General features: G+C 50.0%; 3 protein-coding genes across 6 annotated transcripts in view; 1 reads left to right on the top strand and 2 right to left on the bottom strand.

The window, feature by feature from the left end:
* The window catches only part of Sdf4 (stromal cell derived factor 4), a 32,255-nt gene extending 25,848 nt beyond the window's left edge, over positions 1-6,407 (bottom strand). Inside the window, exon 1 of the mRNA XM_015501536.2 lies at positions 6,388-6,407. The gene's annotated coding sequence lies outside the window, so the exon portion shown is untranslated. The remainder of the gene's footprint in view (positions 1-6,387) is intronic.
* Positions 13-13,955, bottom strand: Ube2j2 (ubiquitin conjugating enzyme E2 J2). The gene is made up of 5 exons (XM_015501541.2): positions 13,584-13,955; positions 9,995-10,125; positions 6,388-6,428; positions 735-837; positions 13-656 (listed from the first exon to the last, which is right to left on the bottom strand). The coding sequence occupies exons 2-5, from the start codon at positions 10,123-10,125 to the stop codon at positions 263-265; spliced, it is 669 nt and encodes a 222-aa protein (XP_015357027.1). The 5' UTR covers positions 13,584-13,955; the 3' UTR covers positions 13-262.
* Pusl1 (pseudouridine synthase like 1) overlaps positions 10,019-13,980 on the top strand; it is a 29,962-nt gene continuing 26,000 nt past the window's right edge. For all 4 annotated transcript variants that reach the window (XM_015501534.2, XM_048783837.1, XM_048783836.1 and 1 more), the window contains exon 1: positions 10,019-10,145. The gene's annotated coding sequence lies outside the window, so the exon portion shown is untranslated. The remainder of the gene's footprint in view (positions 10,146-13,980) is intronic.

Genomic DNA, 13,980 nt, shown 5'->3' with positions numbered 1-13,980 from the left:
TTTTAAATTTTTTTTTTTTTTTTTTTTTTTTTTTTTTTTTGTGGTACTAGGAATTGGACCCAGGGCTGTGTGCATGCGAGGGAAGCACTCTACCCAAGGGCTGCTCTTCTTGCTGGAGAAAGTGCCTAAGAGTCTGCTCTCCCCGAGTCAAGGTCTTACGAAGGTTTGTGTGTCTTCTCATTATAATTAATAACATTAAACTTGACTCCCGTTTTAAAAATGGAAATGTAAGCTAATAATGAACACACAGTGTCCTCCCAGTCTAGAGTCCCCCAGACCCTCTAAGAGCTGGAGCCATAGTGATGCTTAATTGCCTAAGGCCAAGAGACTCCACCAACAAGCACAGAGCAGAGCAGTTCCACGAAGTGGCCAGAAATGAGGACACCATAGAACCGTGCATAGCTTCCACCTGCTGACGAAAAAGTGGCTGTGCATCTGAGGAACACAAATAACCATAGACAAGAGGGAAGGCCAAGGTGCCACCACAGGCCTGGAGTGAGGCGCTGCTACACCTCACCGTGAAGTCCGAGGTCTCTATACTGCCCAGGGTGGGGCCCTTCTCCACCATGAAGCTCAGGAGCCCGGTCAGGATGGTGGAGACAGACCACGCTGGGTTCCACGTGTCTGGGTGGAAATCCGTGATAGAGAGACACAGCCTGCAAGAAAGGTGCTCTATGAGCAGAAGGGCACTCCCTGTCAGCCATGGCTCAAAGCACTGCCCCCTGGAAGCTTACCTCGTGTTGCACTTAAACCTTCCATTGGGAGTTATCATGTAAATACTAGGAGGCTTAAAAGGAAATTCTCTGGGAAAAATTAGCTTTCCATGATAATAGCCACCTGTATCGAAACAGAAAGGAAAGAGCCCTGTCATCACCAAGCACAAGGAGATCTAGCCCCAGTCCCTCTCCATTGATTTCCACCACACGCAGTCGCCACTGCCCTGTCCCCGTCCTGGCTCACAGGTTCAGCACCACTGGCATTCTCCAGTGCCCAGGCTCCCCTAGCACCTTATCAGTCTGACCGAGCACCTCACCCCATTCCCCATCTCCAGAACACTCCCTGGGAACTCATGACCACTGTGAGCCCCACTATGGCTATGGCACACCTCTCCTCTCCTGGGACCATCCATGTTCCCCTGAGAGCAGAGTAGCTAGAAGAGAACATGCAGGTGTCTGCCAGCCTGCAGTGCCTCAGGAGCTGCACACAGCTCAATCCTCCCTTATTCCAGGTCCCAATCCAGCAACTCTCTGGCTCTTACAGTGCCCATTTCTTCCAGCCCAACCATTCAGAGGTTAGCAAACCCTTCCTAAACAAAAGTACACTTGAACTGGGTGTGGTGGCCTAAACTTGTAATCCCAGCTACTTGAGAGGCTGAGATAGGAGAATCAACAGTTAGAAGCCAAGGCTGGGGATGTGGCTCAAGTGGCAGCGCGTTCGCCTGGCATGCTTGTGGCCCGGGTTCGGTCCTCAGCACCACATACAAACAGAGACGTTGTGTCCGCCGAGAACTAAAAAATAAATATTAAAAAAATTCTCTCTCTCTCTCTCTCTCTCTCTAAAAAAAAAAAAAGAGAGAGTTAGAAGCCAGCCTGGGTAACTTAATGAGATCCCATCTTAAGATTTTGTTAAAAGGGGTGGAGCCTGGCACAGTGGTACACATTTGTCCCAGCTACTCAGGAGGCTGAGGCAGGACTGCTTGAGCCCAGGAGTTCTGGGCTGCAGTACACTGTGTTAATCAGGTATCCACGGTAAATTCAGCACCAATATGGTGCCTCATGGGAGCAGAGGACCATCAGGTTGTCTGAGAAGCAAGCAGACCCAGGTCAGAAATGGAAATATTAAAAAAAAAAAAAAAAAAAGTTGGGGTCTGGGGATGGATCTCAGCGGCAAAGCCCAGCATGCATGAAAATCTGGTTCACGGCCGGGCATGGTGGCACACACCTGTAATCACAGCAGCCTGGGAGGCTGAGGCAGGATCTCAAGTTCAAGGCCAGTCTCAGCAACTTAGCAAGGTCCTAAGCAAATCATAGAGCCCTTGTCTCTAAATAAAATATAAAAAAGGGCTGGGGATATGGCTCAGTGGTTAAGTCCTCTGGGTTCAATCCCCAGTACCCATCCTGCCCCGCACGCCAAAAAAGAAAGAAAGCCTGGTTCAATCAAGTACTGAGGGGGGTGGGGGTGACAAAGAAAAAACACCTGAGCCCACACTCCTCCAATTTCTGCCAACTGTTCCCTCACTCTCATGTAAGCCCCTGGAGACCCATCTGCAGTATTTTTCACCAAACCGTCTGCCTCCATGCTCACAAATACACCCTGCTTAGGCTTTGGCCCTCACCATGGTGCACCAAGCCTGACCTCAAGCCTACCCACAGGTCCCCATGGCATCTCACCACTTCAGCAGCATGGTCTTACCAGGGATCACTACTGACTCTGGGTCCTTGAAGCCCTACAAGGCTTAGTTCCTCCCACATGTGGCTGCCCCTTATGAGTCCCTCAATGGCTCCCCAGCAGCTCTCAACACTGGACCCAGGGACTCCCTCCCTCCCCAAGCTCCAGAATGGTACACTGACCATCGACACCACACTGCCCCAAATGTACACATCCAAGATAGAAAACATTTCCCCCAAATGCCTACTACATCCCATCAGCTATTCTGACTAAAATCTGGGACCCCACTGTGCCCCTAATATTGCATCCACTCTATAAGCAAGGCCATTCTATAAGCAAGGCGCCCCCCTTCAATCAATCCAGAGCCCAACATGCCAGACAAGCTCTGCATCCCCTGCCTGTGACCCTTCACCATGACCTCAGGGCAACCCCAGCCCCGTCACTCCAGGCCTCATACCCCTCCTCCCAGCTGCATTCAGGAGTTGGCTGGAGACGCCTGAGCAGAATGTGCACTGGACAGGACTCCCTGACAACACACGCAGGGGTGTGTGTGACCATCAGGCTTGAGAAGTACTGGGCTCTTTCCCCCCCTCCCAAACTCCCTGCTGCCCAGAGCATAGTCCTACCTCAACAACCCTGGACACCCTTGTCCCCAAATAGCCACAGGTCTCCTGTGCTTCAATGCCATGCTGAGTAGGGTGCAGTGCCCCACCCAAGATATGAGCTGTACTTCTTTACTCTTTGCCACTCCACAAAGTGACAAGTGCCTGTGCATGGGATGTAGTGGCTTCCTCTCTGGGCACCGCCCTGGGGCCAGCATTCAAGGACAAGGGAACAGTTGTGGAGCTAACATGGGCAAGGGTCATCTGTGAGGCAAGCTCACCAAACTGGAGATCAGAGCACACACGTGCACGCTCAAGAAGATCAACAAGAGAAGCTCAATCAGGAAATGAGCAAAAGCTTTCAACAGGCACTTTTCCAAAGAGAAGGGAGGAGCAGCCAACATGTATGTGAAACTCACTCAGCTCAGGGCTGATCAGGAACCATGTGACTGAGACAGCAAGGAAGAGGGCCATTTTTAGCTTAAAGAGGGTGGTACAGATAGGCACCTTCCCGCCTTGCTGTGCACACAGACTTCCACTGGCTGGTGGTCCTGCTTTGTTATGTACTAAGGGCAAGAGAACCACACACATCAGCACTTGTCTGCAGAAGTGAAAAGTGGGCAGCACCCACCTGCCTTTCAAGAGAAGGGTCAGGTGAACGGACACTGGGCAAGAACCAAGTAGAGCAGGAACCTGTATGAGATGTGAACTAGTGCAAACTGAACAGCAAGCCACAGGACAGCACACACACTGAGCTCCTCACCATGAAAGAAAACAGAAGTATGCATTTCTCTGTGTACAAAAACATGTATTTTAAACTGCAGAAGATTAAACTGACAGTAGGGTTAGCATTTGCAGGAGCCCCAGGAGATTTCATCCTGGAAGTATGAGGAGGTAGCAGAAGGGCACTTTCATCAAACTATCCAAAGAAGCCAGATCCTCCTTCAGAGATCAAAGTGCAGCTCCTTCAAGGACGTAATTAGAGTCTATAAGAGCTCCTCCACCACCCCAGCCTGCCCTGCAGAAGCACAGGGAACAAGCTTCCCCAAGGTCCACTAGGAGTGGGCCACAGTGCAGCTTGGCCAAGCCCCGGGGAAGCAGACCCACGCAGGGCACTGTCCAGCAGCCCCCACAGTGCCAAGTCCACACCTGCACCAACACCCACTGGCCAGGCAGTGCAGACCTGCTCTGGCTCCCCACTTGGCTCCACGCTGTCTCTCCCATCCGGGCACCTGGTCATCATTGCTGGAGCAGAACAGGTCTGCAGACCTGTGGCTCTTGCACTTGACCGTGCTCTTATTTATTTACTTATTTTTAATTTTTTCTTTTTAAAATATTTTATTTTTCTTAGTTCTCGGCAGACACAACATCTTTGTTTGTATGTGGTGCTGAGGATCGAACCCGGGCCGCACGCATGCCAGGAGAGCGTGCTACCACTTGAGCCACATCCCCAGCCCTTGACCGTGCTTTTAAAACGTGGCTTTTAGCAACTCTAGGTCCTTTGCCCTTTCATGTAAATTTTAGGATAAATCTATCTAAAACTCTGTTGGGACTTTGACAGGATTGTGTGAATTCCAGATTATTTAGTGAAAATTCTTTAGCAACACTTCCACCGGACTGTCAGCACGGGTGTGCCTGAAAGCGCCAGGAATAGGACTGCCACAGAGGAGCCCCTGGGCAGGCAGAGTAGGCCAGAATATCAGGAAGTTAGAGCTCATAGTGCCAGGAAGGAATCAGTCAATGGTGTCAGATACCAGCACAGCCCCTGGCTGTGGCACCTCAGAGGGGCTCCTTCAAGACCCTGTGAGACTGGTGTCAGCAGAGGATGAGGTTGCAACTGCCAAAAGGGCTTAACACACTGACAGCCTGGGAACGGCCCCACAGAGAGCTGCACAGAGAGAGGGGACTAGGAAGATTGGAGTGAAGGACCCCAGAATTGGGCAGGGCCATACAGAAATATGGAAGCACAATTGACAGGTTAGGGCAGGCAGGGATCTGGCTGCCCCCAAGGCCCCACCCTAAACACCTTCTTCTCAAGCCCCGGTCCTCACCAGAGACAACCTTGGCTGGTCCTGTGGAGGGTGTGGGGTTTGTTACAAAATTAACAAATGTTTACTATTTATTTGTAAAATATGAAAAGAAAAAAGATTAAAATAGCTTACAGACCAGCATAATCCACTTGCTTGAGTTACCCACTGCTCATTCATTTTTGGTATATGTTCTTCCAAGTTTGTTAGCAATACACATACTACCTAAGTATTTCCATTTTATCTGGACCAACTCTTTTTAAGCCTTTCACCACATCTCTAGGGACTCTTGAGGGGACTTCTCAAACACATGGTCCACATCCTCCAGCTCATGCCACTGTACACAGCCTTGTCACAACATGCCCACCCTGCAGGAACGCCACTCTAGATGTGCTTCCCTGTAATCTTAGAACGGGACTCCTGGGCCAAAGGGAACCCACTGTAAGGCCAGCAAAACATCAGCCAAACCACCTTTGAGAGTTGTCTTTCAATTCTTAGCTACCCACAGCTCTCCCTTGACCATCCAAAGCAGCAGTTTTTTCTTTCTTCTTTTGGTGCTAGGATCCAAATGAGGGCCACACTGCTGAACCATAGCCAGCCATAGCAGTGCTTCTCCAATTCCTCTCCACTCTTGGGAGTCTTACGCAAAACCTCCATGTGTGGGCAGACAAAAGCCTATTACTCTGGTCATGTAGAGTCAGCCTCATGGCTGAGAAGCCAAGGAACTGCCCACCTTGACCAGTACTCTGCCCTGGGTATGCCTGCAGAACAGTATCCATGGGCACATTTCTGACCTGGTCCAAACCCAAGGCTGCCACAATTCTCCCCACAGGCTCCCAGAGACTTGCTGGCTGACAGCTCCTGCCTACTTTGTGAACAACCAAGGACCCTAGATGGTATCTGGTGACCTAAGGGGTCAGGCCACTGGGTGAGGCCTGGTAGCAGTTAGGAGAGCTAAGGAGTCAGGCAGGTCCTATGTCCTCCTGAAGCCACAAGAGGGGGCCCCATTTAGCTCAGAGATTGTTCTGAAGATCACACTGAAAATGCCTAGCAGACTAGGCCTCTTTGAAGATACTGCCCCTGGCCTTAGAAACATAAAAATATGGTCACGTTTTACTGTTTATCCCAAACTGGTTTTCGCACCTCCAGCTGTGCTAGAGGCTGGTAGAACATGAATGCTTACAGTCAGTCCCTGGAGACTTAGACACACCAGCAAAACCAAACTGCACGCACACTTCTAGGGCTTGGAGGAATACCAGGACACGTTCCAAGTAGGTGCACTTTAACCACTGTACATACAAACTAGAAGGACTATCCTCTACAGAAATCGATGTTCAACAGGCAGGTCCATTCAAAAAACACTCACTCACCTTCGTAAGGGGTCATCTCAGGGCCGCGGACAACATAGTGCCTGGAAAAGAGAAGAGAAAGTTACTTGGGTCTGGGCTGGAGCTGTAGCTCAGTGGTAGAGCTCTTGCCTAACACGTGTGAGGCACTGGGTTCGATCCTCAGCACCACATAAAAATAAATAAATAAAGGTACTGTGTCCATCTACATCTAAAAAAAATATATATTAAAAAAAAAAATTATTTGGGGTTTGGGATTACAAGTTCTTCAACATCTGCATCCCTGAAAGGCTTGGGTCACAGGACCAACAAGAATCCCATTTAGCCAGCCCATCAGTGAACATGGGCAGGCCGCATACCAACAGCACAGCTCCAGGTCCTCAGCCACTTGTGCTGCAGGCACTTCAGACACTTTGCAGCAGGAGCTCAGAGACTGCACTATTGTTTCTTCCACAGAACTGGGAACTGAACCCAAGGAGCACCCAGGGACACTCTACCACTGAGCTACCTCCCCAGCCCTGACTTGAGACAATGTCTAAGTTGCTACGGATGGCCTTGACCTTGCACTCCTCCTGCCTCAGCCTCCTGAGTGGCTGGCATCACAGGCATGGCTACTGTGCACAGCAGAGGCTGCGCGTTCCAAGTTCCCTGAAGCATTTCTGCTTCCATCAGGCAACAGACGAGGAGTTAGCCAACTATAATCAACTGAAGTTTTTAAAACTTTAATCTTATAATACATTAAAATGTACTTGAGGGACTGGGGTTGTGGCTCAGTGGTAGAGCGCTCGCCTAGCACGTACGAGGCCCTGGGTTCGAACCTCTGCACCATATAAAAATAAATAAAATAAAGGTATTGGGTCCAATGTACTTGATAATCCAATAATCGTATTACTGCCATTAAAGGATGCAGTTATTTAAAAACATAAGCAGAAATATACAATTTACGTTTTTTCTATCAATCACATAGGCTAGACAGGGCACAGCTGGTGATGTGAGACTAGCTTTCTGTGTTGCCCACCTGACATGGATGATCCTGAAGGAAAGGAAACTATCTCAGCACAACTTTCTTGAGCAGGAGGGACAACTTGTGATTGACTGCCCCAAAGCCACAGTACTCACACAGAGCTCAACCCAAACCAGAAGTGCCAGTGAAGAGACTACATTCTCCCATGCAAATAAAACAGATGGTGGCTTTAGAAAGGCAGCAAGGTGTCTGGGCTTTATCAGTTCTCACACAAAACCACCAACCAGAAAATCATGAAGCAGGTGAAAGCGACCAGCAGCCAGCACCTGCTGACACTTGGGACTCCAGATACCTCTCCCACCAGGACACGAGCACGTGGCACCAACAGCAATGGGGCCACTCGACCTGGGCTAGCTGCTAAGATTTACAGTGGTTTCTTGTATGCAAGGTTCCAGGACGTAATCCCCCATGTTGGGGACATCAAAGCCCACAACAGCTGCTCAAGCGCCTCCTGTAAGATGGTAAAGTACTTGCACAGAACCAACACATACCTCCCCACACACACACTTCAGATCATCTCTAGAGTCCTTACAATGTCTAAAACACTGCGAGTGCCTTGAGAATGGCTGTTATACTGTACTGTTTAGGAAATAATAACAAGGAAAAAAGTCTGTACACAGTCAACACAGACATAACTTTTCTCATCGGAATATTTTCAAACTGTATTTGTTGGTTAAACCCATGAACATAGAACCTGCGGACACACAGGGCCGACTATCACCTAATGTATGCCAGGGGACTAGGGACCAATCAAAGGGCTTAAAGCTAAGGACACAGTGCACCAGAAACATGGCCTAATTAGTACTGCTCCCAGGCACTGTGCCCAATCTGAGAAAACCAGGAAGTGCTGATGAGCACATCTCTCCTTGGAGCCAGCAGTCTACTATGCTTAGAGGGCAGGACCTACAGGCTTCAGCTCATTGTATCCCTTTTTTTCCCCCCCTAGTTGCAGTTGGACACAATACCTTTTCATTTATTTTTATGTGGTGCAGAGGATCGAACTCAGTGCCTCATATGTACTAGGCGAACACTCTATCGCTGAGCCACAGCCCTAAACCCCTCATCGTAGTCCTTGTCAGGAAAAGCCCAATAATTCTTCTCTCAGCAACAGGAGAGACACCCATGGTGCCATACGAAGCTCTCACAGCAGGCTTGAGCCACCTGTCCTGGGCGGTTCCCACCACCCCAACTGACAAGATGGACACAGATGGTATAGTTCACACTGAATTCTGCTCTCCTCCTAGGAATCTGGAATTTGAGTGAGTACCAGGCAGAGGGTGCCTATGTGACCAGCCCCCAATGAAAGCCTGGGTGCTGCATCTCTGAGGAGTCTCCCTGGTTGACATTCCATATCTCATTGCCAGGAGTTCAGGGCATCCTGTATGCACACCCAGGACAAGGGACCTAGCTGCCATGCTCTTCCTACCCACCTCTTCCCTCTGCTGATTCTGCCATCTTTTCACTATAATAAATCTAAATGATGAGTCCTTCTAGCACATCAAAAAAATCTAGGTGGTCCTGGGAACACCTGACCCATAGACTCGTGTGGGGAAGGATTCCCACACAATAAGGATGTTCCCATGAATCAGGGAAGAGGTAAGCCACCATGGAACAGCCCCCATACCTGCCAGCTATGTCCTGGGAGCGGGGGAGCACTCCGGTGCCACTGGAAGCCCCCCATGCTGAGGGGCTTGACCTCCCCAGCAGGAGCCCCACCTGCCAGTGCTAGGCCTCCTCGGTGATCCTGGGAGGGGATCCTGTGCAACCTGCATAATGCTGCTTTGTAACTCAGTTAAAATCTTTTTGCTTTAGATTTAAAAAAAAGTAAAGTATTTTTTGAAGATCAAGACAAAAGATCCAAACAAAGAGAAAGTGCTTTCTAACACCTCAGCCTTATATTTCACATCTCATAAAATTGCCAGCTGAGCTAGCCATGGCATTTCAGTAGAGGTGTGTAGTTCCTTTTAATCCAGTCAAAGAGGTAATGGTGGGGGCTGGGGTTGTTGCTCAGCGGTAGGGCACTCACCTAGCACGTGAAAGGCCCTGGGTTCAATCCTCAGCACCACATAAAAATAAATAAAAATAAAGGTATTGTGTCCAACTATAACTAAAAAATAAATTTTTTTTTTTTAAAGTTTATTTAAAAAAAAAAGGGGGGGGGGATGGTGGAATGGATGCTTTCCACAGGCCCTCTGTCAGTCCAAAGATTAGGGGCACCTGGAGTGTCAGGACCCTGTCACAAATACTCCCAGGTAAATTCAAAAGCAAAGTACAGAGAGTCTAGAAATACAGGCTCTCCTCTAAGCGCTGCCTGCAGGTACATATGATCATCAGGCATCCTGCACACCTGAAGCCTGCCCTGGGACTCCTCAAGAAGGGTCTCTTTCTAGCTCCGGCCTAAGCCAAGCAGGACCCTGTAGTGTCCCTGGCATGCCACCAGCTGGGAAGAAGACCAGAGAGTGTCCTCAGGTCTCTTGGTGTCCACTACAGCTAAGGGTGCAGCAGTGCCTCTCCACAGCCATGCCCAGGAGCACCAGGCCCTCTAGTTGGGCTAGTGGAGAGCCCGTGTGGAGCAGCAGGGCACAGGGGTGGCACAGACCGTCTTACCATTCAAGAATATTGGAAGGGAGGGGCTCGGCGCAGATGTAAGGCACCGGGTCTTTCTTGATCCGAAGGTAGTCCTGCTTCAGTCTTTGGGTTGCTGTTGTTGGGGCTCTCTTGCTGCTGCTGCTGCTCATCTATTAAAAAAAGCACTCCTGTTTACAGAGAAGAGATACCCACTGGCTCTCCCCACCTTCAGGCGCTTCAGCAGTCACGCACCCTGTATTCCTTTACACAGCGGGTCATCCTTCTGGGCCCCTAACCCTCATTCTCTTTCCATCTGTTCCCCAACATGTACTACTGAGCACCCAACAGATGCAAAAGACAAGGAGAGCCATGAAGGCTCACGCCTGTCCTCTAAGAACTTATGTGAGTAAAGACAACTCACTTAACAGGTTGTAGGTAAGTGTGGTGAAGCCAGCCTGGACTAGCTCCAAAGAGTAGCCAGGCACATCTTCCAACTCTTCTCAGCAAGGCCTCAATAATGGGGAGTATTCATATCAAGGAAAACTGGCAAGCATCACAGACCAGCCCCAAACTCCCACCCTGTAAGTCTGTCAGTCCAAAGATCCAACATTTACCACTGGTCATAAGAGACAGGAAAAGAGAAGCTCTGAGGTTTAAGAGACGAGGACTTTGAAAAGATTCTGAAGCACTCACTGTGTAAGCAGGAAGGCATGCCTAGGGGACTGCACTGATCATTGTGCTGGATACCTAAGCACAGCAAAACATTGGGGGACAAGACTAGCTGGTGAGGCAAGGCGAGGACAGGTGGGCCAGGCTGCCAAGCAGAACCCCAGAAGGGTTTTAGATCCCAGCCTTAAGCAGATTGGGTCTTCTGTGGGAAATGTCACTCTGGAGCTTGGAACACACAGGATGGCACCTTTGTGCGTGGGGAACGAGGCCACACCATAACAGAGTGGATCACGGACCCTGGAACCCCTCAGTCATGCTCCTGAGGCGAGGAGGGGGCAGCAATGAGGTATACAAGGCTCCCTACTGACATAGACACCAGAACACTCTTATTCATTCTCTTTTCCACACTGGAGTTTCTCATAAATTAAGATAAAAAAAATTTTTTTTTTCAGCTAAAAATAAAGTGTGGTAACCACTGGCTCAAATATGACAGAGGGGATACACGGGGATACACCAGATGAAGAGGACAGGAAGAAGCAGGAGATGTGCTCGGATAGATGAGGAAAGGTTGGAGGTGGGCAGTCAGAGAGCCATGGCTATACCTTGTTGCACTGCTCAGACTCGCCCCCTCTGTAGCCTCCTCCTCCTCCTGCCACCAACAAAAACTGCCACTGTGTCCCCAATTCATCTCTCCTGAGTGCTCACAGGTCAAAGACTTTAATAATGACCCCAGACACCAGAGGACATCAATAACAACCAGTGATCTCCATCCTAATCTCCCAGGGAGTACAAACCAGAAGTCAACCCAGGTTTGGGGACGTGCAGGTATGGTTCCCCCTGGAGGGCTGCGTGCTCCTTCACCCTCTTCAGGGTCTGCCTACATGTCATCTTATCTAGAGGTCTCCAGACTCTTGGTCCCTGGCCTGGCTGACTTTTCCAGAGCACCACCACCACCACAAACTATTGTATCTGCCTCCCCACCTGCCAGCTCCTCTGTACCCCCAGAGCCTGCAGAAGCAGGGCTCAGCCAAAGCACCCACTGCACTACTCCATGGACATGGCCTCAGCACAAATGCCCACCCAGCTTCCAATGGGGGTCCCCGATCCTTGTAATCCTTATTCACTCCTTTTCTGTTCCTACTACACTAACCCCAATGCTGGACCTCATTACTCTTCCTGTCAGTCACAAAGGTACTAGTCTCCCCCATTTCAATCCATCTGAGGCACTTATGTCAATATTTTTGATCATCACCTCCCTACAAAGGTCCTTCGGTATTCCCCACAGCCAAGCAGACAAACACCAACAGCTCCCCTGTCTGCCAATCCCTTGAAGTAGCCCAGACAGTTCTCCTACCTCTCAAGGCTCCTGATACAGCCTGACACACCCACCCATTCTCATGGCTGCTTCCCAGCCCAGTCTGAAGGACTGAAAATACACCTAGGCCCTACTCATTTCATTCACCACATGCCCCGCACAAGCCCAGTTGCTCTAGACAAATGCACCACCCCATCCTTCACCATCAGCCTCCACAGCCCAAACCACACCCAGTAGAGGCCTTTTAGGCATCAGCAAAGGGGAGGACAGGCTCCATTGCCTGACCTTCCCCAAGCGTGTCAGCACCAAGAGAAGGGTAGAGTCCTTCTAGGAAAGGAGTGCTTCCACATAGCGCTGTTCCCAGGCCTGGAATGGGATGCCCTAGAATAGAAAGCTTACTTCATACCAGCACCTGGTGAGAAACCTAACAATCCACAAGCAGGTCCACCACCCAAGATGGAAATGTTCGTTCCTGTGATTAACACTCCACCATGAACAAAATAATTCACTGGGTTGCTCAAATACAAACTCTGTCTGGACTCAGCTGAGTAGCTGGGTCAGACCCTTAATGACGGTGGTCAGCCATACAAAATGAACAAAGCAGATCCTGCCAAGTTAGTCAGAAGAAAAACTTCTCTCTCAGACTTGCCTTTATTTATTCATTCATGCATTTTTGCAGTGTGGAGGTGAGCTCAGGGCCTTGTGCATACTACGCAAGTGCTTTACCACTGAGCCCCATACTTGCTTTTAGACGCATAAGTTTTAGTTATATTTATGATTCAACTACTCAGTTTCCCCAACTACCCTCCTCTGCCTCACTCAGGACAATGGTCTCCATCCCCTAGGGCAAGGACAGGGAAAGTCCCACAAAGAAGTCCAAACGCGAAAACATGTGCTTCAGGCTCCCTTCCAACCAAGTTCCCACAAAGCACCCAGGTGTGTCACATGAAGGAAAGAGTGCACACAGAAGAAAACACAAATGTGGCACAAATTAAATATATATATATACATACACACAAAAACTGACAGAAAGCAACCTGAATCACCTTCAATGCTGGGGGGGGGGGTCACTACGCCAAGGTGGTACCTGACCCATATCCATTTTCCCCGTCCCTTTCTCCTCTAGACCTCTCTCACTTGAGTGCATAAAACTCAGGTGATAGTGTGGCACGAGATCTTGGTCTGACTGAGCACATGACATACCCAGGCCCAGGACTTCCACACAGTCTTTTTCCAGACTGCTACATAAACTGGAAAGGAAAATCCAGGGGTTGACGAAGACAACCCCCCACCACCAGGCAAGAACAACACTGCCTGAGAAAAGAGCTGCTGCAGAAGTCCACAAGGCCAAGTTGTGCAGATTACCAACTACAAGTTCTAGGCACCCAGACCTAACATGCCTGAAGTGTAGGAAGTGAACTTTTCAATCAGGTAAAACCCTGAAGTCCCTCTCTTCTAAAGCCATATTATACCAGACCACCTGGACTGAACGGAGCTCTGTACCACTGCCTACAAATAAATGGGCGAACTGTTACATACTTATTAGCTGCCTGCCCACTGGGTTGTGTGCAGCCTTGCTGCTCTTTATCAGCCTTCTACCTGACTCTGACAAGACGTAGGAAACTGAAGGAGTTACCCGCACACCTGCTAAGTGGTAGTCACTGAGAAGGAGGCCGAAGGTCACTGGTGGGATGATGCAGAGGTGGGCAGGGAGGCTGGGCCCAGGGTGAGCGCTTGCTCACCGGCCGCACCTCCTGCTCCACCACGCCCAGGGCACAATGCTGGCACGCTCTGCTGGGAGCTGCCAAGTAGTTGAGGTTCTAACTGTTGGGAGTGAAGCGGCGGCGGGCTCAACGACAGCCGCCCTCCCAGCTCACGCCTCTCCAGACACGATTACAAACCAACATCAACGCTAGCTCCGCCTCAAAGTACCCGCAAGCGTCCCAAACAGGAGGCCTCATCACGGGAGACCCTGACGTAGGGTCAACCAAGTCGCCCAACCGGACGGTGGACCACCCGCGGCCCGGACCCCGGGCGCCCC

Source organism: Marmota marmota, unplaced genomic scaffold (genome assembly GCF_001458135.2).
Source record: "Marmota marmota marmota unplaced genomic scaffold, marMar, whole genome shotgun sequence".
Lineage (NCBI taxonomy): Eukaryota > Metazoa > Chordata > Mammalia > Rodentia > Sciuridae > Marmota > Marmota marmota.
This window is presented reverse-complemented; position numbering and strand designations above follow the sequence as displayed.

Bases quoted from the DNA above. Each gene is read 5' to 3' on its own strand.
- Ube2j2 (XM_015501541.2), bottom strand. From the start codon at position 10,125: ATGAGCAGCAGCAGCAGCAAGAGAGCCCCAACAACAGCAACCCAAAGA. The intron at 6,429-9,994 runs GTAAGACGGTCT...TCTCTTTTCCAG, and splicing joins CCTTCCAATATTCTTGAATG to GCACTATGTTGTCCGCGGCC. The intron at 838-6,387 runs GTGAGTGAGTGT...GTTTCGATACAG, and splicing joins TGAGATGACCCCTTACGAAG to GTGGCTATTATCATGGAAAG.